General features: G+C 32.0%; 2 protein-coding genes across 2 annotated transcripts; both read left to right on the top strand.

The window, feature by feature from the left end:
• Window positions 1–13068: 13068 nt before the first annotated feature.
• Window positions 13069–15677, top strand: LOC105113374 (probable N-acetyltransferase HLS1). Its single transcript, XM_011009528.1, has 3 exons — window positions 13069–13766; window positions 13912–14108; window positions 14585–15677. The coding sequence occupies exons 1-3, from the start codon at window positions 13584–13586 to the stop codon at window positions 15447–15449; spliced, it is 1245 nt and encodes a 414-aa protein (XP_011007830.1). The 5' UTR covers window positions 13069–13583; the 3' UTR covers window positions 15450–15677.
• A 1573-nt stretch (window positions 15678–17250) lies between these two features.
• On the top strand, window positions 17251–19879 carry LOC105113373 (probable N-acetyltransferase HLS1). The gene is made up of 3 exons (XM_011009527.1): window positions 17251–17968; window positions 18114–18310; window positions 18787–19879. Exons 1-3 carry the CDS (start codon window positions 17786–17788, stop codon window positions 19649–19651), a joined length of 1245 nt encoding a protein of 414 aa, XP_011007829.1. The 5' UTR covers window positions 17251–17785; the 3' UTR covers window positions 19652–19879.
• Window positions 19880–26485: the final 6606 nt, after the last annotated feature.

Raw genomic sequence — 26485 nt, 5'->3', positions numbered from 1 at the left:
TTATATGAGACAGAGAAGAAGGGATGGGTGATGAGACATGTCTGCATAATCCAGGGGTTCGGTTGAGCCAGTGCCGCACCCTAGTGTCGGTCTCCTAGCATACAAAAAGGCTCAAACCAAACAAAATTAACAATTTGAGAGAAATTCATAGCTCCTCGCGAGCTCCCTCGTGACAAAGGACACCATCAAATCAACCCTATCTCTGCTCTGCCTCCCCAACGTTCAAAGCATTGGAACAAGTTCTTAAACAAATGGATAAATATAAAAACAAATGGGCAAGAGGGGTGGCTTCCTCTCTGTGTGTATATATGATTTTGGCATGATATGTTATACGTTTGTGGGATAAAAAAATAAATTAAAACATCATTAGTAGCCGAACATATGTGAAATGACTATAGATCAGATACTAGGATAGAGAAGAATTTAAGAGGAAATATTTTTATATGGCATTGCATGGAGTATTTGGTTAGCTAAAGTGAACTTAATATTCAACTATATACAGCCGGTTTGGAAATCATGTTTTTCTCCAACTCTTTATAGTAATAGTAAGATGGAATTCAAACATAGACAAACAATGTGTTTGCCTGCGGATGTTTTATTTGTATTGTAACTTTAAAGTTCTCTCCTCTATTCTATATATTTTATTATTATTATTATCCTTTGTCCCGATCCAATGAAGATGGAAATTATGGGTCATAGTCAGTGATTAATTATATTCAAAACTCGGACTCTTCTTTCTTATGTCACCGACCATATAAGCACGTAACGAGAAGGGAACAAGCTAGGGTCAGTTTTCATCACACACGGGGTCTCTTTTGTTTTGGGTTTAAAATATTTGCATTTTTAAATCTTTTTTGACCATAAAATTATCACTCTTGCCTGGTCACATTTGAAGGTCTCGATGCCAAAAAGAACCTGGTTGGCGAGCCTGTACAAGTCAATGAATCATGGCAACCTTAATTTGTTTTTATATATTTTTCAGAAGAAAACAAACAAAGAGGGAAAGAAGGGAGAAAAGATTAGAACTAAATTAATACTATAATATCATTTCTCGAGCCATACACAATCCTTTCTCATATAATCTCAAATCTTAGGTTCAAATCCCTCCTTTCCAGCTGTCGTGAGCTATATTTAATCACCCCATTAACAACCTCGTTATTCCCTCGTTTCCACTCGGCAAGACATTTAGCAAAATGATTGTCAACATGTTACCTCCTAGATATTTTTTCATGCTTGGTTTGCCATACAAGCATAGATTAGCTAGCTAAGGTTACAAATTATTCAACGTGGATTGACTTTGATCTTCATGTTTTCTAATTTCTCTGCATGCGACATCCAAGAAGAGAGACATAGCCTAATATGAGGACTTAATGTTTCATTTTGGCCCTACAATGTTGGTTGTGCGTTGCGAGCATTATTGATTAGTATATGATGGGGATAAAAAGGACTGTACGGATCATAAGCTAGATTACAAAAAAAGGGAGCAGAATCCTTACCATTATCATTTCGAGACAACAGTCCTGGCATTTGTCTCTTAACTGTGTTTCACTATTTGTGTAATTTATCATCTGGGTGAAACATGTTAACATGGTACCTGTTGGGGACCCATGTTCTTCTTCTTGACTGTAGACACACACACACACACGCACGCGTGTGTGTATTTTACAATCGATCGTTGTCTTGATAATAGGGTTTCTGTTCAAATGAGTTGTGGAATTGTGATCCTAGCTAGCTGGTTCAAGCCTTAATAATTTTTTGAGTGTTGGTTGATTGGCTAACTGAGAACAAAATCGTATGGAAATATGCATTAGTTTCTTGATCCATCCATTATCGACATTAAAAATGTTTGCATGTAGTTCTAACGCTTTACCAAAGGAACAAAACGAGGCTTGAAAACGGAACAAAAGCCATAATCTTCGCAAGAATCATGTGTTCTATTATGCTTAACGTGTATGTCAGCCCTTTCGTCACCATAATCTTCTTATTTTGATCCGATCAGCAGTTCGATCAAGTTTATTAATTCTTAAAGAAGTAAGATTCCGGACCATATAACTTGAACAGGACACTTTTAATTAGCTCATCTCCACGTATAATTCTCAGTTAATCTCCACGTATAATTCTCAGTTAAAGTGAGTCAACAAATCGAGGTCTTTGGCTTTTGATACTTGTATCGAAATCGACATCAAATAACTCTCGTTGCTTCCAAATCTAGTGGACCCTCGACAATCATCTAGACAAAGAATAATATGATGACTAAAATGTTTGTGGATTTTTAGTATCATCTAAAGCAAGAAAGGATTATTTAATGACGGGCAAGAATATATCTCACCAGTTGTTATTTTCATACCCGCTTTATTCTAATCCTAACAATCTCCATGAACCAAGTATATATTACGAAATATGCTTCTCCAATTTTGACCGTCAATTCTCTGGATAGAATACATATCATTTTCTTCTCTTTTCTTTTTTCTAAGAAAGAGAACACCTCACGAATAGTTTTCTTGTCTTTGTTTTCATTGGTATCTTACGAGATTACTAGTTCTATAATTCCTACATAACAAGAATTAGTTTCATTCCTCATCCAATGCCAATCTGCCATAAGCAGCAAGATCATCGTTAATTTCATTTTCCTTAATTTCCTTCTTCAATCACTTTGTCAAATTTAAGGTTTGATATATCTTCCTCCATGACATGTGATGTTTGCTATTGTGTATCAGCTTGTGTGACAAAATAATACGTTTATTTATATTAGTTTATGGGTAATTTTAGATTCTCGAATACTCACATCATTAATGTCTTGTCTTGCATAACGACACTTTCAACTTAGGCTTTAATATTAATTTCAAGAGAGTCTATATTCAACATTGAATACAATAATCAGTACATCCAACGTGAGTATCTTATTAGCCGGTATGAATCTTTCTATAATGTTTAGATATCATGAGGCTAGAAAATAATTAACAAAAAAACTAAGCCAACATGGCCATTTCACTATAGCAATTTTATTTTATATTTTTCTTGCAAATCACTATATATTAGAAAGGTTATTTTTTTCTAAATCTTTAATTATTTTTTTTACACTAATAAACCCTTTCGAGCTCAAACTCGCACCCAATTACATTTTTTTTTTTATGATTGAATTGAAAGAGAGAGAACTAAGGTGAAAAGGCATGTAACATGGGTGGTGGCTTTAAGATTTGCTTAAAAATTTTATTTTAGCCCTTATATTTTTTTAACTAATAAGTAACAAGTCACTTTAGTTTTAATTTTAGCCCTTATATTTTTTTAACTAATAGGTAATAAGTCACTTTAGTTTTAAAAAATTTAATTTTGATACCAAACTTTATTTTCTTCTTTTTTAGTGCTTTTTTTGGTGGAGAGAAAAAGGATCGTAAATTCTAGCATAGAGAGAGAAAGTTTTGTATATAATAATTTCAATCATTAAAACAATCTATTTTTATGTCGAATGATTACAAATGATGAGGGAAGTTAAGATTATGTTAAAACAATCTATTTTTATGTCGAATGATGATGAGGGAAGTTAAGATTATATGTTTTATTAACTTTAAAATGCCTAAAAAATATATGTGGGTTCAAGAAGATTTTTTGTTGTGGGTTGATTATATGTTTTAGGGTGGTAGTTTATGTTTTTAAAGGCCATAAATTGATTTAATAAGATTTCTAGGGTGTTTCTTAAGAGTTTTGGGTAAAAAAATGGTTCAAAATTGGGTTTTTTTATTCAAAAAACAAGAACTATGTCTTTTTGGCCATTACAATGGCTGAATTCTAGAAAATGATAAGCGGCGCATCATCTGCCAAGATAGATGATAAATCATCTTTTTTTTAAAAACCAAGATAGATGATAAATCATCTTTTTTTTTTCAAAAAATAAGAACAACATAACTTCAACAAATATTAAAGGCCCACGTGTAAGAGCTTGAACTTGCAAGCTCATGCCTAAGCCCTTTCTTGGTGGGCTAGATACTTGGCTGACATGCCAAAGACACAACAATTGGTCTTATTTTTTTTTTAGTTTTTTTTTTAAATACAAGTTTTTTATATGTATTTTAAAATATAAAAATTGCATTTATGTTTTGATTAGTACCCCTTCTTTATGATTTTTCTTGGTTTATTTAGCCTTTTTAAAATAGATATTATTTTTTTAATTATATTGGATATGTTTAACTTTTATTTTATGAGGTTAGTGTTATTCATCTACCATTTTTGTTACAAATTTTTTTAATAAAAAAAATTGTTAAACACAACCAGGTAAATAACTCATATTATGATATTAAATAACTTCATCTATATTTATCTTTTTATTTTTTTAATTATGTTTTTATTTATCGTTGATGAATTTTATTTATTTATTTTAAAAATAGTTTGTGATTGATTTAATTAGACGTGTTCATGAGTTTTTTATTTACATTTAAGATTTTTTTTTTGTAAGAGAAAGCATTGAAAAATTCTACATGTTTAATTTTTTTTATCATGTATTGGTTTTTTTTTCTTATTCTTTTGATTACTTACTTTTTTATAAAAATTTTATTGTTTTTAATTTCACCCTTCAATCCAAGTTAATTGTTTATTTTTGTTTTTTATCCTCATTCTTTTGATTTTTTTTTTTATTTTGTTAATGTTTTTATTCGTTTTTTATCCTCATTCTTTTGATTTTTTTTATTTTGTTAATGTTTTTATTCTTTTTCATTTAACTCTTAAAATGAAAATTTTTTATTGCCCTTTAATTTATTTTTTCTTTTGATTTTAGCCCTCATTCTTTTAATTGCTATTTTTTAATCTAATTTCTACTTTCAAATCCTCCTTCAATATTTCATTTCCTATGGATTGGATTCATGATTTTATCATATATAGTACTATTGGTCTAATGACCTGAGTCACTGGTTTGAAAACTTAATAAGGGTTAACATTTTTTTCTGATATTGTTATTCAACATTTTTTTTTGGCTTTATGTTTATCTTGAATTTTTTTTATTAAATTATCCTGACCTAGTAACTGAAGATATGGGTTTATTAGGATAATTTGAACTAACTCACTCTTTAATGTCTAGATTACATGTCTATCGTGGTGGCTTGGATTGACTCACACCAATTTTTTTTAACCTATTTAGCCCTTCATGTTTTATTGGTTAAAATTTATTTTTTATATCATTGTGATGGCGCGCACACACATGCGTGTATATATATTGTTTTTCTAATAGTATGCAAGAATATTCCATGATATGCAAGGTAAGTGAGGTAAAATAAATAAATAAAATTTCGAATGCACAAAACCATAGAAAACAGAATTTAAAAGGACTGAATTATAATAAAAAAGTTCAATGTTCGAAAAAATTTAAGGGAACAAAAGGAAAAACAATTGATAATAAATAGTGGAGTGAACAAGTTATTGTGAGAGCATGAATAATGAATGTATAGTAAAAACACTGTTTTAAATTATTTTATGTAATGATCGGAGAGATATTATGATAGAAGGATAATGTATAAAAATATATTGTAAACTCAAATAAAAGTGATGAAAAGAAAAATATAAATGGAATAATATCATGGGAGACAAATGATACGTGTAAACTCGTAAAATTAACCATTACTTAATTATATTATTTAAAAATATTATTAATGTTCTTCACATTGTTACCTTAGTATCATAATTACTGTTGTTTGAGAAAATTAGATTATTGTTCGTGCTACGCCGCTAATGTATACTATTTTTTTAATAAAATATTTAAGTATTATAAATATTAAAAAAAAAAAATTAGTTACTCGGGCTATAATCTTTACCAACTAAATAAGTTGATTTTAATTGAATAATAGTAAAAAAAGACAATATACATACATACATACATACATATATATATATATATATATATATTGTTGTCTCTTTTTAATAATAAAAATGAATAGAATAAAAAGGATAATTAGTGTTAAATATTTATCTTGTGATCTTTTGATTTTATTATGATGATTAACTTTATGCTTTAGTTAATTAATTATTATTAACAACTATTTTTTGTTTTATTAGTTATTTATTTATTTATTTTATTTAGTGTAGACAATAGCTTTTCATTCTTTAATTAAGAACAACCATGATACCCAAAGATTTATATATAACTCTGAAGCTTTATTATTATTATTATTATTATTATTAGAAATTAACCCACAACTTGGATTGGATTGGAGGAAATATTATCCTCTTGATATGAATTTATCAACAACAGTGTATTGGAACGTTTAAAGGTTGATTAAGCTTCATTAACCTCAAAAGTAACGGAAAAAACGTGAGAATATGTTTTGACCAAGAAGCTAGTCTAGATTCGAATTGAGAATTCATTTTTTTTAAATATATATATATATATATATATATGAGATAAATTAAGAATAGAATTATATATATGATAAATTAAGAATAGAATTATTTCCGATTAATTAAAGTTTGTGTGTCTATTAATTCTATTCTTAATTTATCATATATATAATTCTATTCTTAATTTATCTCATATATATATATATATATATATATATATGTATATATAGAAAAAATGATGACATTCCTTTTCTTCTCCGATAAGAAAAGAACATGGCCGACATACGTTTTCGTTTTCTTTTGTTTGACACTTTAGTTTCAACAAGTCAATAGGCTTCGAAAGTATCTCCCCCCTCGTGTCTCTAATCAACAATTAACTGGTATAGAATTACGCATGACTGCCCTCGCTCGGAAAAGCTAGCAACATACAGCCCTGTGTTTTTTCACATCACTGTTAGAAGCATGTTAAAATATTGCTTAGGACAATAATTGAGAGATTGGGATTAGGAGCGGTCCAAATCTGCCCACTATTCACATCTCAACAAACTAATTAACATCATAGGTCTTTCAATGCCACCCTTCAAATGTGGGGTACCCTGCATTTCTTGTTGTCAATCTGCCATCATATAATATAATATATAATCATTTTATGTATGTTAAATTCTGTCTTCTTCTCCCTAGGAAATAAATTTATTTATTTTATTTTTGTCGATGCTGACTTGTCACTGGCTTTCCTTTCATTTTCCCTCTACGTGCAAGTGTTTCTTTAATATATGCCCAATAATTTCAGATCATTTTCATAGAGATATAATTATATTATTAGTGATAATCTTTCACTTTAGCTCTCCTATCGATGCAATGACATTTATAGTAAACAAATTAAGAGCTTGCAAGTATTTATTATTTTTGTTAATATAATAAATCCTAATGCATGCATGCCCCACTAATACTCTCGTAGATGGGTTATTTATATGCAAATCAAGAGTAATAAACTGTTAATCATAAAGACAATACTTCGTGATGCGGTGACGTCTCGACTTAAATTCGTTTATTTATTTGTTTTTCACCTTTTTGGATTTAATTACATGCAATTAGCATCATATAAAATACATATAAAAGACACTACTCATCGGTATCATATGATCGCATTCCATGACGTGATGTAGGTATTTTTACAAAAACAAAATGTTGTACTTAAAAAAAAAAAAACTAAGTTTGATATTTTCATGTGTTTTTAATATTATTAATGTCTGCATATCAATGATCATTTAGGAATATTTTAAAAATACTTTCAATTGTATTTTAATATTTTTTTAATTAAAAAATATGTTAAAAAATAATTTTAAACAAAATACAAACATATTAGTCAATATAATTTTCTAATATACATGGGATATAAACTTTTTTTTTGTTGTTAATGTGAGAGTCCAGGTAAGTTTACGCACAGCTCGACTAATTTCACAGGTTCTAAAATTAACAACTGTTTAAATTTTTAGTGACTCTAAGAATTGTGAGAATCGAACTGGTGATAACCCTTTTATTTAGTTGATTAAGAACTTGTTTTTGAAAACCATTTCCTAAATTATTTTCATGTTTGTTTATTATTAATAAAATTAATTAATAAAAAATATTTTTTAATTAAAGAAAGATTTGAATTTTTTTTAAAGAAAGTGTTTTTCTTTTATTTTAGAAAAAAATAACTTTTTAGAATTTGTAAAAAATTCAAAAATATTATGTTATTATTTAATTATATAAAATTTGATCCTCAATATTTTGACTGATATATTTTTTTTTAAATTCTTTTTTATTTTTTTTTAATTTTATCCTTTAAAATTTGATTTAATTTGATTTTTATATCAACTTTAGTCCTTATTCTTTTGATTGTTATTTTATCTTATTTTTTAATTAAAAATTTTTATTTATCAAATTTGATTCTTATTTTTATTGTTATTTATTTTATTTGAAATAGTTTATAAAATTAGATTTTTTTTTTAATTTTATTATCTTTCAACTTTCTTATTTGTTGTATTTGATATCAGTTCTTTTGATTTCTATTTATTTATTTGAAATAATTTTTATATGAAATTAAGATTTTTTTCAATTTCATTATATTTTATTTTTTTATTTGAATCTTATTATTTTGATTGTTATGTTTTATTTGAGATAATTTATTAAATTGATTTTTTTTTAATTTAATCATTTTTATTTTTTTCACTTGTCATATTTACTTCTCATTTTTTTGGTTTTCTATTTATCTTATTTAAAAAAAAATTAGATTGATTATTTTTTGATTTCACCGTCATCAACTTAATTTTTTATATTTCAGATTTAATTATTATTATTATTATTGTTATTTATTTCATTTAAAATAATTTATAAAATTTAAATTTTTTCTTAATTTCATCATGCTTCAACTTTTTATCTAGCATTTTTAATTTATTTTATTTTAATAAGCTTAAAAATAATATTAAAATATAAATAAATTATTTTTCAATTTATTTTTCACGATACAACAAAATACTTTCTAATATTTTCAGTAAATAAAAAAATTATTTTTCCATGATACTAAAAAATATTTTCAAATTTAATTTATATGATACTGTAATATTTTAAAATGAATTCATTTTTTTAAAATTTAATTTTTATATTTTTTTTTAAAAAAAACTTTTCAGCTAACAAACTGCCTCAACCAGCTTACCCACACAGCTTTATCGTGTCCTACTACTACTACTACATTTATTAATATTTTTTTTATTATTATTATTATTAATTTTACTACTAGTGAGAGAAGAAGTGAAAAGTTAAAGTGAGGGGCCACTGTCGAACCTAGCTAAGTTGTCACGATATACAGAAAAGATAATCTAGATAGTGCAGGGTGTAGATTCAGCTACATATACAAGTAATGATAGGGGTGCTTCGTACAGTAAAATGTGTTCCCCTTTTCAAAAAAGTGGATTGTGGCGGCACAGCCTCAAAATCTGGTCTAGGCCATCATGGCCGTCCATCTATAAATTCGTGGATAATCATGGAAAATCCACTCTATTAATAATGCTACTTGTCATCTTCAATTTCACTATTCACTATTTACCAAAACGCAAAATTGAGGGTCTTTCTTTTTTTTATTTAAAAAAATAAATAAATAAATTATCTTAATATATTTTTAAATAAAAAACATTTTAAAAAATAATACATAAAAAAATCCCAAACATTACCCCCTGTTGATTGTAAAAGAAACCCTCTTTTTGTATCCCACTTAATAATCAACGGCCGAAATTCCTGGGACTTGCCCACGTTGCCACTCCCCACCTCCCCTTCAGTTGCAAATTCACTGCAGTAGGAGTTTTTAAATTTCGAAACCATTTGTCGAAGATAATTAATACCCACTCCCCTCTTGTAAAATTGTAAAAAAAAAAAAAATTGAATACATGCTGTGCACGAACATATTAATTATGGGACATGCAAATACATACATACATACATGTATATGGTTGTTCAGTCACAGCAGTTTGACATATATATATATAAATATAATTAATTACATTTCATATTATATTTTTCAAAATTATTTTATATTATTACCTTTTCTTTGATATTAAAAAAAGAAGAAGAAAAACTAGATTGAAAAAATTAAAGTAAAAGTTATAATTAGAAGTATAGTAGTAAATCAAGTAATTAATAATTTTTGATGTTTTGATAATGTAAAATAATTTTAGATGCCCCTGATAAAAAAGATGTACACAAACTTTAGAATGGACCAAACATGTATTTCATTTTGAAGCACACCTGAGTATATATATATAAACTTTTAATTATAATTATTAAATTTGATTTAGTTTAATTGATTAAGATAATAATTTATTAATTTATAATCTAGCATGATATTTATTAATTTATAATCTAGCTTGACAAATCATGGTAGCCTGTTTATTTAGAGTAATGTTCAAACTGATTTTATTTGAAGGTTAATATGATTAAACTTGAATGACACAGTTAAATCTAAATTCTAAGAACTAAAAAAAAGTTATTTATTTTAAAAAACAAAACAACACCGTTCGAGATTTATCCGGCAAGTCTAATAACTATGCTCGTGATCGGGGAAACTGAACAAGTGGCGTGGCGGCATGATATTTAAAAGGAAGGTATGACTATACATGATAATGATAAGATAATGATTATGAATGATGTACAAACTACCAAATATGACATACAATAAAAGAAACAGTTTTTTTTTTTTTTTAATAACATAGTCACAAAACAAAAGTAAGTAAACGAGCACAGTGGAATTTTTTTTAGCAGAATGGCATTTTGAATAGATGCTATATTACCGATTAACACAATGTTTTTATTTAAAAATATCTTAATTTAAAAATATATTAAAATAATATTTTTTTTATTTTTTACAGTTTATTTTTAATATTAATACATCAAAATAATCTAAAAATACCAAAAAATTATTTAAAAAAAAATTAAAATTTTTTAATTTTTTTCAAAAACACTTTTGAAACTAAAAAATAAATAAGCTCTAAAACAAAATAGATTATTATTGTTTTCATCTAATAAAATAGAAATAGTAATGTGTTGTGATGATCCCATTGATTCAACCTTTTAAATGAATAATGGTACTCATTTTGACCACATGCATACTTATTTTGCATATACATGATTATTAATTTAGTGTATATTTTGTATTGTGATAGTTTTTAAAGTTATAATTTAAAAAATAATAGATTTTGAAAAAATATTTTTGATTATATTTTTTAAAAAATGTATATTTAGTTAAAATTATTGTGTTATGAAAATTTTACATACATATTAAATGAAAAAAAATTTTCATTAATGAAGAACATGTTACTTTAACTTCTAAAAAACTAATGCTCAATACATAATTATATGTAGAATTTAACATAAAAAACATAAAACTATTTAATTAACTAAATAATTTTTATTTATTGTTGAATAAAAAGTAAAAACTATCACAATATCAACCAATTATCTTAATTTTTATAATTTAAGAGCAATGAAGTCAATGCACATATTTTGAACTTAGTTCTCTCTCTCTCAAAATGCAAGATTTATTAACCCTATTAAAACTTTTCATGTTAAAATGCATATTAATAATTTTTTTAAGATTTAATTTGTAAATATATTTTATACATTACTCTAATAGGAATAAAGTAAACTATTGAAATTTAATTTGTGTTGTTCTCATCAGTGTAATCTGACAAAATTCAATAGATTGTGTTACTGGGGACAATGTAATAGAAATATGTTATTTTACCAAATGTTTTTTAAAGCTATTCTTTTGTTGATTGTGTTAAGGTAAAAGGGATGATAATTATAAATGGACTCATGATGGCAATGCCTTCTAAATGAATTTCTTTTAAATACATAGCTGAAAAGAAATTTATAAACTAGCACAATTAAGATTTTTTATTTTTTTTAAAATAGCATACTTTGAAAGTTGTGCTACTCTTACTACTCTTACCGGTGAAATCTAAATAATTAATGAGACTAGCACAATCATGCTCAGTTGCCCTACTTTAACTAGCAAAAAAATAATTAAAAGTTGTAATATTAGGACATGCACAACTTTTTAAGTGTATATTTAAGTATTTAGGTGTGATTGTGATTTAAAATATTTATATTTAAAAATATATTATAATAATTTTTTTATTTTTAAAAATTTATTTTTAATATAGAATAACAAAACGATTTGAAAATATTAAAAAAATTTAAAATAAAAAATATAATTTTTTATAAAATGATAATTTAACAGTAATAACAAACACGTGGTAAATCATCATTTGTGCCAACTTTGACATGAAATGAAGTATCAACAAAACTTAAAAAGTTTGTAGGGCAACCCTTTAATTTATCTTTTATATATTTTATTCCATCGTGCTTCTAAGTAGTGGCATAACCATTCTTATTGTAATCATTTAAATTGTGATATTTTTCTATGATTTTTTAATTTGTACTAATTTATAATTTGTTTATCATATATTTCATTTAAAAAAAACTTGGTATAAATTTGGTAACTTGTCAACTTAAGATTTTACTCGGGCTGGATTCTAATTTAAATTGGCTTGGAGGTCGAACCAATCCATGGATGAGACTTACCTATGTTCCATTCAAGAATATTTTTTTTTAGATATTTGTAACACTATCATATAATTTTTAAAAACTGAACAACATTTTTTTAGAATTGATACGGTGAACTGACAATCCGGATAAGACAACGAGGGAACTCAACGGGGGCATGATATTTAATATATGGGTATGATTATACATCATGATGACAAAATACGGATGATGATGGATGGGCCGAAGAAGAGAGGGAGAGCAAGAGCGAGGTAAAATAAAGGTAATGATTACAATCGGGGTAAAGATGGCAGCGCATCGTACATGATCAAAATGAAATACTTGCAGCTGAGGGAGAGCTGCGCAGCCAAAGCCGCCATTTCCTCTTCCGATTTTTTTTTTTTCCTGTGATGATGAGCATTTCTTATTTATTACTACCAATTACTATATATTCGAAGGATAACCATTTATTAATAATATTGTTACCAGTAAGAGAGAGAGAGAGAGAAATAAACGACATGTAGACAGACAGATGGGGGAAGGAGAGATAGGGACTTGAAAAAGCACTGAATTAAATAAAAATAGAGAAAGAGAAGGAAAAGGAGGTGAGGCGATTCTTAAAAATAGAGAAAGAGAAGGAAAAGGAGGCGAGGCGATTCTAGAGAGAGAGAGTTCCTTGAAAAAAATCCACAAAATTCAGGTATTTATAGGTACCATAAGTGCACTTGAGCCTCTGCAGTGAAGAACTACCCACCACCTATAAGTAAAGGAGATAGCTAGCACCACAAGTTGAAACTTAAAGGGCTCGCCGCACCCTTTTGGATTTCCTTTCTTCACTTGTTAATTTCTTTCGTTATTTATGCCATATCTTAGCTCTTTCGAAGATATTCTCTTTTCTGATCCTTTTTGGTTTCTCTAATTTCGAAGGCCTACCCCCCTAAGCTAGCTTCATATAGCCTTTGCTCTTGAGTCTTTCCTTGCTTATTCCACAAGTTATTCAGTCTGCTTACCTATCCCTTGTCTTCCCCCCCCTTCTCTCTATATATACGTACAATCCCTTTTCCAATCCCAACTGAAGTTGCAGCCTGTGTTGCCCTTTAAGGTTCTCTCTAACCTCGTTTTTTCTCCTCTTGTTGTGTTTAATTTTATTACAAATAGTTACACACGCACACATATATATTATGGGAGAAGAGAGAGTGAATATGATAGTGGTTAGAGAATTTGATCCAAGAACAGATGGATTTGGTGTTGAAGAAGTAGAGAGAAGATGTGAAGTTGGTCCCGGCGGCAAGCTCTCTCTCTTTACCGACCTCTTGGGTGACCCAATTTGCAGGGTCCGCAATTCCCCTGCTTTCCTCATGCTGGTACACACGAACATTAGTACTTGTCCATTTTCTGTGAAATTTGTCCTTAATTTTTTTCCTTCTTACCTGCTAGTTACTACCACTACCTTCGAGAAAACGAGATTGACTAATCATGTGCAACCATGCCATGTAATATTATTAATAGGTGGCCGAGATAGGAGAAGAGATAGTGGGGATGATAAGAGGTTGCATCAAAACCGTTACATGTGGCAAAAAGCTTTCAAGAACTGTGAAAAACAGCTACTCCTACAATGTCATCAGTAATAATGACCTTTCCAAACCCGTCCCTGTTTACACCAAAGTTGCTTACATTTTAGGCCTTCGTGTCTCTCCTTCACACCGGTAAGTACTCCTAGCCTGCATATTCATCTTAGTACACCACTGTTTTTTCTAATTATTTTCTTTTTCCCTGAAATATCCCAATCAAGAAATGACCCCATATCCTCACATCTACTTGTAATTCCAAACGAATCAACTTTGATGCTAATGCTATGTTTTGTTCTTTTGCATTTTGTCGTCAACTTGATCGGATTGAAGAGATGGATTTACTTTACGTTATGAAAAGAAAGTTGTACAAAAAAAATGCTGATTTTCGTTCCCCTATACAGTGAAAGACCGGCTGTAATTAATTATTATAATTAAATGACATATCCCCTCTAATTATTGGGTCGAACCATTTTAATATTATTATTAAGACATAGTAACATCTCTTGTAACATCTCTTATGTTTTGTCTTCAATGCTCAATAATAATGATGATGCTAATTAATATTAATAATTGTATCCTTTTCATTTAATTTAATCCAATCTTTTTCTCAGGAGGATGGGCATAGGCCTAAAATTGGTACATCAAATGGAAGCTTGGTTTCGTCAAAACGGCGCTGAATATTCCTACATAGCAACTGAAAACGACAACCACGCTTCCGTTAAGCTCTTCACCGACAAATGCGGCTACTCCAAGTTCCGTACTCCCTCAATCCTAGTCAACCCGGTCTTCGCTCACCGGGTCCCTGTATCAAACCGTGTAACAATCATCAAACTCACCCCGTACGACGCCGAGTTGCTGTACCGACGACGATTCGCCACCACCGAGTTCTTCCCTCGGGACATCGACTCCGTCCTCAAGAACAAGCTGAATGTGGGGAATTTCTTGGCCGTGCCACGTGGCAGTTTAAACTCCGGATTGTGGGCCGGGTCGGAAAACTTTCTATCCGACCCGCCGGAGTCGTGGGCTGTGCTCAGCGTGTGGAACTGCAAGGATGTTTTCAGGCTTGAAGTGCGTGGCGCGTCGCGCGTGAAGCGGACATTTGCTAAAACAACGAGAGTTGTCGACAAGGCGTTGCCATTCTTGAGGTTGCCTTCGGTGCCTGCGGTGTTTAGGCCCTTCGGGTTGTATTTTATGTATGGTTTGGGGGGTGAAGGACCACGCGCAGCTAAAATGACGAAAGCGTTGTGTGGTCACGTGCATAACTTGGCTAAAGAGAGTGGATGTGGAGTGGTGGTTACTGAGGTAGCAAATCGCGAACCGCTTAAGTTAGGAATACCGCACTGGAAAATGCTATCGTGCGCAGAGGATTTGTGGTGTATTAAGAGGCTCGGGGAGGACTATAGCGACGGGTCTGTTGGTGACTGGACTAAATCACCACCCGGCTTGTCAATTTTTGTTGACCCTAGAGAGTTCTAAACACTTTCGCAGTAGAAAAAGAAAGAAAACTCTTTACACGGAAATCAAATGTTTTTTTTTTTTTAGAAATTTTTTTTGTAGTGTCTTAGTAGGGTCTTCGATCGTGGAGAATTTTCGGGGATGGAAAAAAAGGGAATGAGAAGATATGGGGTTCTGTTGTAAAAAACGGGGAATATCCTCACTTTCAATAATCCTCTCAACTTTTGTAAATGGATGTGGCTTTTTAGATCCTCTCTCAGCCAAACACAGCATAAGTTTCTTGTGGGGATAATATGGTAATCTTATTCGTCAATCAACTTTTATTTATTTATATATATACACATATATTCGAAAGCCTGCTAGGTGGTTCGTTGATGAAATTGAGATGAGAAAAAATCATGTGTGAATCGGAATAAACCACTCACAGGTGAGTGCATGCAAGAACTTTTTGGCCGTATCATTTGCATGCCTTTTTCTTGATTATATACCTCATCTAATTATCTTGATGATCTTTTCCTTTGTTAATTGGGTTCGTAGTATCTTTCTAATTAGGGTCAGTAGACGGCAAATAACAAGGCCTGTCCTCGGGCACACTGGACCACCTATGTCCTAATGAGGGGCATGGTTGTCTTTGGCCTGTCCGAATTATATATTCATATGACAAGATATATGGTCATAATGGGCAACTTTTATGGGTGAACTTAAATTTGGTGGTGCAGGGGTATATTTTTGCTTTTTATTTATTTAATTATTATATATACGATTGAAATTGACGGGAGATTTGGCTTTTAGCTGCTGTGGGTTTGCCTTCTTTTGCAATGGGGGCGAGATGTGATAGTACGAGTGGGTATGAGGTATTTTCTTCCCCGTCTTTACCTCCATAGGGGCCCCTTCTCTTTTTTCCTCGTTTTGGTGGCTTTAGTTTGGAACCATGGCGTATGGTCCATACAGGAGGTTCCGAGGCTGTGGCGTTTTTTAATCCAACCCAAAACATTATGATATATATATATCTCCCCTAAAGAAATGTGGGTGCCTTAATCACGTCTTCATCGTCCATTCTCAATAATATTAATGTAACAGAAGAAAATTCTACGTACTAAAAGCACGGTCCTCAGGCTACACACATGACAAGCACGTCCGTTTCTATCTTTTTATTTTGCTTTCTTCTCTAATTGCTTTTCTAGTCAATGGATTGGGATCATACACTTCTATGATGGGGAATCATCCTATGTTACCAGCAATAAGTTGTCTGGCTTTGACAATTCTATGTATGTGTACATGATTGTGATGATACTGCACGGTGCACATATAAATTAAATGAACAATTGAGCTTAATAATTGTGTAATTATTTCACAGTGTTTCTTCGTTTTTCCTTCAAGATTAAAATAAGAGTAAGGGAAAGGTGCATATATCAAAATTAAAATAGGTTTAACATGCACTAAGTTCGCCTGTTATATATAAAAGGCACCAAGTCAATGCATGACTCACCAACTTCACGGGATTTTGCACTAAAAGTAGGACACGAATTATCATGATCAGACGAGGGATATATATATGGATGAGAAAGAAATTGTTATTACACACCCCCCCCCCCCATTTCCCCCTCCGATTTTTTTTTTTTTCTGTGATGATGAGCATTTCTTATTTATTACTACCAATTACTATATATTCGAAGGATAACCATTTATTAATAATATTGTTACCAGTAAGAGAGAGAGAGAGAGAAATAAACGACATGTAGACAGACAGATGGGGGAAGGAGAGATAGGGACTTGAAAAAGCACTGAATTAAATAAAAATAGAGAAAGAGAAGGAAAAGGAGGTGAGGCGATTCTAGAGAGAGTTTTTTCCTTGAAAAAAATCCACAAAATTCAGGTATTTATAGGTACCATTAGTGCACTTGAGCCTCTGCAGTGAAGAACTACCCACCACCTATAAGTAAAGGAGATAGCTAGCACCACAAGTTGAAACTTAAAGGGCTCGCCGCACCCTTTTGGATTTCCTTTCTTCACTTGTTAATTTCTTTCGTTATTTATGCCATATCTTAGCTCTTTCGAAGATATTCTCTTTTCTGATCCTTTTTGGTTTCTCTAATTTCGAAGGCCTACCCCCCTAAGCTAGCTTCATATAGCCTTTGCTCTTGAGTCTTTCCTTGCTTATTCCACAAGTTATTCAGTCTGCTTACCTATCCCTTGTCTTCCCCCCCCTTCTCTCTATATATACGTACAATCCCTTTTCCAATCCCAACTGAAGTTGCAGCCTCTGTTGCCCTTTAAGGTTCTCTCTAACCTCGTTTTTTCTCCTCTTGTTGTGTTTAATTTTATTACAAATAGTTACACACGCACACATATATATTATGGGAGAAGAGAGAGTGAATATGATAGTGGTTAGAGAATTTGATCCAAGAACAGATGGATTTGGTGTTGAAGAAGTAGAGAGAAGATGTGAAGTTGGTCCCGGCGGCAAGCTCTCTCTCTTTACCGACCTCTTGGGTGACCCAATTTGCAGGGTCCGCAATTCCCCTGCTTTCCTCATGCTGGTACACACGAACATTAGTACTTGTCCATTTTCTGTGAAATTTGTCCTTAATTTTTTTCCTTCTTACCTGCTAGTTACTACCACTACCTTCGAGAAAACGAGATTGACTAATCATGTGCAACCATGCCATGTAATATTATTAATAGGTGGCCGAGATAGGAGAAGAGATAGTGGGGATGATAAGAGGTTGCATCAAAACCGTTACATGTGGCAAAAAGCTTTCAAGAACTGTGAAAAACAGCTACTCCTACAATGTCATCAGTAATAATGACCTTTCCAAACCCGTCCCTGTTTACACCAAAGTTGCTTACATTTTAGGCCTTCGTGTCTCTCCTTCACACCGGTAAGTACTCCTAGCCTGCATATTCATCTTAGTACACCACTGTTTTTTCTAATTATTTTCTTTTTCCCTGAAATATCCCAATCAAGAAATGACCCCATATCCTCACATCTACTTGTAATTCCAAACGAATCAACTTTGATGCTAATGCTATGTTTTGTTCTTTTGCATTTTGTCGTCAACTTGATCGGATTGAAGAGATGGATTTACTTTACGTTATGAAAAGAAAGTTGTACAAAAAAAATGCTGATTTTCGTTCCCCTATACAGTGAAAGACCGGCTGTAATTAATTATTATAATTAAATGACATATCCCCTCTAATTATTGGGTCGAACCATTTTAATATTATTATTAAGACATAGTAACATCTCTTGTAACATCTCTTATGTTTTGTCTTCAATGCTCAATAATAATGATGATGCTAATTAATATTAATAATTGTATCCTTTTCATTTAATTTAATCCAATCTTTTTCTCAGGAGGATGGGCATAGGCCTAAAATTGGTACATCAAATGGAAGCTTGGTTTCGTCAAAACGGCGCTGAATATTCCTACATAGCAACTGAAAACGACAACCACGCTTCCGTTAAGCTCTTCACCGACAAATGCGGCTACTCCAAGTTCCGTACTCCCTCAATCCTAGTCAACCCGGTCTTCGCTCACCGGGTCCCTGTATCAAACCGTGTAACAATCATCAAACTCACCCCGTACGACGCCGAGTTGCTGTACCGACGACGATTCGCCACCACCGAGTTCTTCCCTCGGGACATCGACTCCGTCCTCAAGAACAAGCTGAATGTGGGGAATTTCTTGGCCGTGCCACGTGGCAGTTTAAACTCCGGATTGTGGGTCGGGTCGGAAAACTTTCTATCCGACCCGCCGGAGTCGTGGGCTGTGCTCAGCGTGTGGAACTGCAAGGATGTTTTCAGGCTTGAAGTGCGTGGCGCGTCGCGCGTGAAGCGGACATTTGCTAAAACAACGAGAGTTGTCGACAAGGCGTTGCCATTCTTGAGGTTGCCTTCGGTGCCTGCGGTGTTTAGGCCCTTCGGGTTGTATTTTATGTATGGTTTGGGGGGTGAAGGACCACGCGCAGCTAAAATGACGAAAGCGTTGTGTGGTCACGTGCATAACTTGGCTAAAGAGAGTGGATGTGGAGTGGTGGTTACTGAGGTAGCAAATCGCGAACCGCTTAAGTTAGGAATACCGCACTGGAAAATGCTATCGTGCGCAGAGGATTTGTGGTGTATTAAGAGGCTCGGGGAGGACTATAGCGACGGGTCTGTTGGTGACTGGACTAAATCACCACCCGGCTTGTCAATTTTTGTTGACCCTAGAGAGTTCTAAACACTTTCGCAGTAGAAAAAGAAAGAAAACTCTTTACACGGAAATCAAATGTTTTTTTTTTTTTAGAAATTTTTTTTGTAGTGTCTTAGTAGGGTCTTCGATCGTGGAGAATTTTCGGGGATGGAAAAAAAGGGAATGAGAAGATATGGGGTTCTGTTGTAAAAAACGGGGAATATCCTCACTTTCAATAATCCTCTCAACTTTTGTAAATGGATGTGGCTTTTTAGATCCTCTCTCAGCCAAACACAGCATAAGTTTCTTGTGGGGATAATATGGTAATCTTATTCGTCAATCAACTTTTATTTATTTATATATATACACATATATTCGAAAGCCTGCTAGGTGGTTCGTTGATGAAATTGAGATGAGAAAAAATCATGTGTGAATCGGAATAAACCACTCACAGGTGAGTGCATGCAAGAACTTTTTGGCCGTATCATTTGCATGCCTTTTTCTTGATTATATACCTCATCTAGTTATCTTGATGATCTTTTACTTTGTTAATTGGGTTCGTAGGATCTTTCTAATTAGGGTCAGTAGACGGCAAATAACAAGGCCTGTCCTCGGGCACACTGGACCACCTATGTCCTAATGAGGGGCATGGTTGTCTTTGGCCTGTCCGAATTATATATTCATATGACAAGATATATGGTCATAATGGGCAACTTTTATGGGTGAACTTAAATTTGGTGGTGCAGGGGTATATTTTTGCTTTTTATTTATTTAATTATTATATATACGATTGAAATTGACGGGAGATTTGGCTTTTAGCTGCTGTGGGTTTGCCTTCTTTTGCAATGGGGGCGAGATGTGATAGTACGAGTGGGTATGAGGTATTTTCTTCCCCGTCTTTACCTCCATAGGGGCCCCTTCTCTTTTTTCCTCGTTTTGGTGGCTTTAGTTTGGAACCATGGCGTATGGTCCATACAGGAGGTTCCGAGGCTGTGGCGTTTTTTAATCCAACCCAAAACATTATGATATATATATATCTCCCCTAAAGAAATGTGGGTGCCTTAATCACGTCTTCATCGTCCATTCTCAATAATATTAATGTAACAGAAGAAAATTCTACGTACTAAAAGCACGGTCCTCAGGCTACACACATGACAAGCACGTCCGTTTCTATCTTTTTATTTTGCTTTCTTCTCTAATTGCTTTTCTAGTCAATGGATTGGGATCATACACTTCTATGATGGGGAATCATCCTATGTTACCAGCAATAAGTTGTCTGGCTTTGACAATTCTATGTATGTGTACATGATTGTGATGATACTGCACGGTGCACATATAAATTAAATGAACAATTGAGCTTAATAATTGTGTAATTATTTCACAGTGTTTCTTCGTTTTTCCTTCAAGATTAAAATAAGAGTAAGGGAAAGGTGCATATATCAAAATTAAAATAGGTTTAACATGCACTAAGTTCGCCTGTTATATATAAAAGGCACCAAGTCAATGCATGACTCACCAACTTCACGGGATTTTGCACTAAAAGTAGGACACGAATTATCATGATCAGACGAGGGATATATATATGGATGAGAAAGAAATTGTTATTACTGAAACTGGTTGAGGAGTGCTCTAAGTATATACGTATTTAGCAAGGGGTAAAGAATTGTAAATGCTTCTATAATTTTTTTTTTGTTTTTACCATTTAATACTTGATTTTTATTTATTTATTTTTCATAAATCATTTCGATTTATCTCAAATAAATGTCCGGAGACTTGATGTCTACAAAGATATTAAGAAAAAGAAGCGCGCCTAAATGTCAATGGTGTTCTTGTCGCCAGTTAATAATTTCTTACAATCAAGAAAACGTACTTAGTGATTTCCAGCTGTTTAGATGAGAAAGGTGAAAACCCATAGATAGAAAAACTAAGGCAGTCCAAATATCCAATCCAATGAGGGATGATGATGATCCTTAGCTCTATCCGACCAACCGAGCTGGACGGACCGTGGTAATTAAGCCGGAAACTGTTTGATTCCAATCTTCACTGGTAACTCATCATGAACTGTCATCTTTAACGGTCTTGGAAAAAACAAAGAGGTCTTGTCATCTTTCAATAATGTCGGGATCCATGTTTCCTATCTATCTCTTTATTGATAACCTTAATCACCCGCCTTTGTATTTTCCTTGTATACACGTCTTTTCACGTCATTCCCAGTTAACTGGTTTGGTAGCATGGAAAGTGGAAATCCATGTAGTACTGGCGAGTTCAGTTCACACTGCTGGCTTTGAAATGATCGATCTATGCCGTTTGGCTAGCTGTTGTGAATTAGGCTAGGCTGATAGGTGTGAAAGTGGATGATGTTAGTCAAGTTTTGACTAGCTAGGGTTGTCCTGATCTCTATGTATTTCATGCAAAACCTAATTAATGTCATCAATTTATGGAAGGAAGCTCGCCCTGCTGCTCGCCCATGAAGCACGTTGAGCTTCCAAGGAAATAGTGTCTCCTTTCAAGAAGATATATATCTATATATATATATATATATATATATTAAAAGAATAATTTCAAGTTTGGAAAAGACAACAGCCCTTGTTGTTCTGGTCATTCTTTGAGGGATATATATTGACCTGAACATATATAAGTGGATTAGGTAAAAGCAATGGTAGGAGAGGTATCATTAGTCGTCAATAAGATTCGGTCGGCCTTTGGCTTCTTTACCTTTGCTAGTCTTCTTAGCAAGTCGTCGATGACTAAAGTGATCTATCTTCTTAACACAGACTTTAGGAGTTAGGACTAAAGTTCAGTTGGAAATTACTGAATAATAATTAGAACAAAGATGTTAGGCAGTTTATGATATGCAGCATTACATAATTATTATATCGACAGATTAGAGAAAATGTTATTAAAAGTATTTTTCTATCTAATCTATTTGGACTTGTTCTTTTAGAATCTAAATAAAGATAGATAACATGGAAAGAAACGACAACAATTTTAACCTATGTTTACTAATTAATGCCCTTTAGCATGGATCATGAATGCTTTGTTTCTATAAAAAAAATAAAAAATTAAAAAAGAAGAATAACATCTCTATTCATAAGTAGTTAATTTATGCAAAAGCCTTAACCACATTGATTAATTTGAATGAATTGGAGTTGCCACACACACATATAATGGTCGATTTTAGTTCACTATTTTAAAGTCCAATTCGATGGCTTGGCCAATTAACCTTTAACTAAGATGATTTAAGATCTAAACTAATCTAATTTTAAATAATAATTAGAGGAGAATTGTATCAGTATATATCTGATTAAAAAACTTAATTAAAACTTGGTTAAAATCTATTTAATTTTTTTATCTTTTTAAAATAAAAATTTAGAATGATTTATAATCAGCTCATCTTATCTTATTCATGACTTATCTTAATTGAACTTTCAGGTTAGATTTAAAAGCTATCTTATAGGTAGGTTGAAGAAGTTGGGTAGATAGTTGAAAGAGAAAATGCCATAAACCGTTCATTTACACCAATTAATATTAATTTTGTTAATTGTTATTTTTTGCATGTATGTTATTGTTTTTCATTTTAATAATGAAATAAAAGTCCATAAAAAAAAATACAAGATGCCAATAATTACTAAAACAATAAAACTAGCAAGTGGGCTCCTATTTTGTTGCGGATTCATTTACAAAACTTTGTGTCATTTTAAATTAGCTCAAATCAATGTTTATGTGAATTTGAATAAATTTTAACAAATATTGATGTTATTATAAAAAGTAAATTAATTATAAATTAAATTTATAAATTATTATTTAGTTTTATTTTCAATTTTATTTTCAATTTTTTAATATTTATTTGAGGAGAAATTGAAATTAGTTTAATTAACATAAATCTTCTTGTGTTGTTGGAATCCATTTAAAGAATATATTTTAAATCTTTAATCACCCATGTTAATTTAAAATAAAATAAAATTTAATGGAATTGATTAAAATATTACTAAGTAAATCACAACATAAAAACAGTGAAAACTAACAAAATGTTTTCGTTGGTAATTTTTACCAATAGCAATAATTCCGTCTCCAATTCTATCGGTTTATACTGATAAACAATACCTGTTGGTGATATAGTTGATATATACCAATGAATTATATTCGTCGGTATGTATCGACTGTATCATTGACAGATTATTTAGTTTTTTTAGAAAGTTGTAATGGTGTGATGAAATGGATTTTTTCAGATGATTTTATCAACGGACTAACCAAGAGATTCAAACCGAGATCTCCATGCAGTAACATGGCACGTTCACCAGTAGAATCATCGATGGACGACTAGATAGAAAGTTTTCGTCGGTGATTCCATTGGTAAAAGTCAATATATACCTATTCTGCCAACACTTTCTTACTCTATTTCTCCTTCTTCCCCATCCCACCTCCCTCCTCCCAAACTGCAACCAATCATCCATCCCAGCTTTCTCCCTCTTCTCAACACAAGCACTCAAGTTTCTTATACTTTTGTATATGGTCACAACATTCGTTCTTATGAATTTTATCATTTTTTTTTTGTAGTTTTAACATTTAGATGTGAATTTTATTATTTTTTTTAGTATAGGTATTTTGTTAACGTATGTACTTGTTTAATTGTTATTTGTCAAAGAAACTTGTAGTATAAACGTATAAGTTTTATAGTTGTTATAGTTTGTTTTAGATTTTGTCAAATTATATTTATTTGTAAACTGTTAAAACTTTATGTGAATTACAACAAATTAGATTTATTGAGATGAAATAAATAATAGCTTATGTAACGGGTTTGTTTTAATTTTTATCAATTATATTGCAAAGTTGTGATTTTCATATATATATATTTGTATGGACATTGACAATTGATAATAAATATTTAACATAAGTTTTTTTTTTAATTTGTTGGATAATATCGGGCAAATCAATATTTTTTTTATGTTTATTTACGTAATATAGTTAATTAATACATGTTGTCGTCATAATTTTATAGAAGTTTGATAAAAGTCATGGATGTATCGAGACTCATCTCAAGGGTTGCGGAGGATAGATTATTGTAACGGGGTTTAGGGTTTTACTAATTTCGCAACATCCTGAGGAATTTTACTGATGGTGGTATTAGGTGTCCATACAGGAATTATAAAAATAAAAAGTTTTTGCATCAAGATGTTATAACGATGCATCTTCTAACCAAAGGGTTCATGGATGATTACTTATATTGGTATGTGATTAGTACTTAAAAGTGCATTTTTATCAAGATTTTATATCGTAGTTTATGCTTTTCATTTCCTTTCCTTTACTTAGTTAACTTTTATCTTATTTATGTTTTTATTTTGTTTATTTATTTATTTTTCTTTTATTATGTTTAGCTAAGTTTATTATGTCAAGGTGAAAAGTTTACACTAATGGTGTAAGAATAAGTATAGTGTAAACTTAACATGGACTTTAATGTTTGATACTAACATGTTTTGTATTTGTTATCTTGTTTACTCTTTAATACTTTGCTTGTTAAATGACTAATTTAGATTTATGTTGTATAATACTTGGTACATTAAATGCCTGGTACTTTCATAGCACAAACTGTGTCATAACCCATTTTTGGGTCTCCGAAATTCATTTTCCTTTTCTTCAAAACAAAAAACTGCATGGTGCCGTTTTAAACAGCACTGTGCAGGTTCTTCTCCTCTGTAAATACAAAGACAGGGGAAAAGAAGATTTTAAATCTTTTCCCACTAACTTTTCTTTCTCTCCACCCCACTTGCCTAAAAAACCTGCATCACCCATACCCATACAACCATACCCTGCAAGATTTATGGAAGGAAAATGAGACGGAGACCCATCCCCTGCACTTGAACAGGGTATGGCAAACCTCTCCCCCGGCTGCCTATAAATACAAGCGGGGAAAAACAGAAGAGGGAGGGGGGGAGAAGAAAGGGAGGAAAAAGAGGCAGAGAAAAAAAGAAAGAAAGAGAAGAGCAGTGACAGGGGGGAAGAAACAGAATCGAATAGAGAAGGAAAACAGGAAAAAAACAACAAAAGAGAAAACATAGGGGCTGATATCTTTGCAGAGAAGGAAGAGGAGCAGCACAACAGCTGCCACCGGGCTTCCAGATGATAGCTTTGCAGAAAAGGAGGAGCAGCACATCAGCTGCCATCTTCCTCCGTTGCTGCAACACTCGTGAATAAGAAGAAGAAGCATGCACCTCTATACGGACAAGAAGAACAGCAGCAGCGCCACCAATGCCATTGCCAAGTCTTGGAAGTGAAAACAAAGAAAGAGAGAAAGGAGGAAGAACAACCAGCTGCTGTCTGCATAGCCGCCACCAGCACCACCACAGAGCCACCGCCAGCTGCCACCATGCTCCCCATCATTGATAACAAACCTGCACCATGAGAAACATAAGAAGAAACATTGAAAAAATAGAAACAGAGGAGAACAAAGCAGAAGAACAAAAACATAGAGAAGAAGAAGAAAGGCCGACCACCATCTGTCGTTGCTGCCACCACTGTCACCTCTCCACCGCTAGCTCATCTACCCAAAGTCTTCTGTTGCAGGTAACACCCTCCCCTCATCTCTATTTTTTCATTTCATTGCTTGCATGCAGAACGTGCACTGTGCATATTTCTGTAAGCAAGCAAAATAATTAACTAGTTATTGTGCATGAGCATAGTAACCAACTAATTATATTTCATGGGTTGGATCATCAACCCAGTCCATGCAGCTGGGCTGAGTACAACCCACAGTATATGGGCCGGGTCAGGCCTAGCCCAGAATGGTTGGGCCAGGTCCGACCCAGTTTTTTTTAAAAGAAAATTCAAAAATATTTTTTGGAATTTTACAATTTTCTCGTGTATTTCTTATGTCATTTTGATTAA

Source organism: Populus euphratica, unplaced genomic scaffold (assembly GCF_000495115.2).
Source record: "Populus euphratica unplaced genomic scaffold, PopEup_1.0 scaffold415.1, whole genome shotgun sequence".
Taxonomy (NCBI): Eukaryota; Viridiplantae; Streptophyta; class Magnoliopsida; order Malpighiales; family Salicaceae; genus Populus; species Populus euphratica.
The sequence above is the reverse complement of the archived record's forward strand: the minus strand, read 5'-3'. Positions and strand labels throughout refer to the sequence as shown.

Coding starts and splice junctions, on each gene's coding strand:
- LOC105113374 (XM_011009528.1), top strand. CDS start 13,584: ATGGGAGAAGAGAGAGTGAATATGATAGTGGTTAGAGAATTTGATCCA. Junction 13,767..13,911: donor CCCCTGCTTTCCTCATGCTG/GTACACACGAAC, acceptor TATTATTAATAG/GTGGCCGAGATAGGAGAAGA. Junction 14,109..14,584: donor CGTGTCTCTCCTTCACACCG/GTAAGTACTCCT, acceptor TCTTTTTCTCAG/GAGGATGGGCATAGGCCTAA.
- LOC105113373 (XM_011009527.1), top strand. CDS start 17,786: ATGGGAGAAGAGAGAGTGAATATGATAGTGGTTAGAGAATTTGATCCA. Junction 17,969..18,113: donor CCCCTGCTTTCCTCATGCTG/GTACACACGAAC, acceptor TATTATTAATAG/GTGGCCGAGATAGGAGAAGA. Junction 18,311..18,786: donor CGTGTCTCTCCTTCACACCG/GTAAGTACTCCT, acceptor TCTTTTTCTCAG/GAGGATGGGCATAGGCCTAA.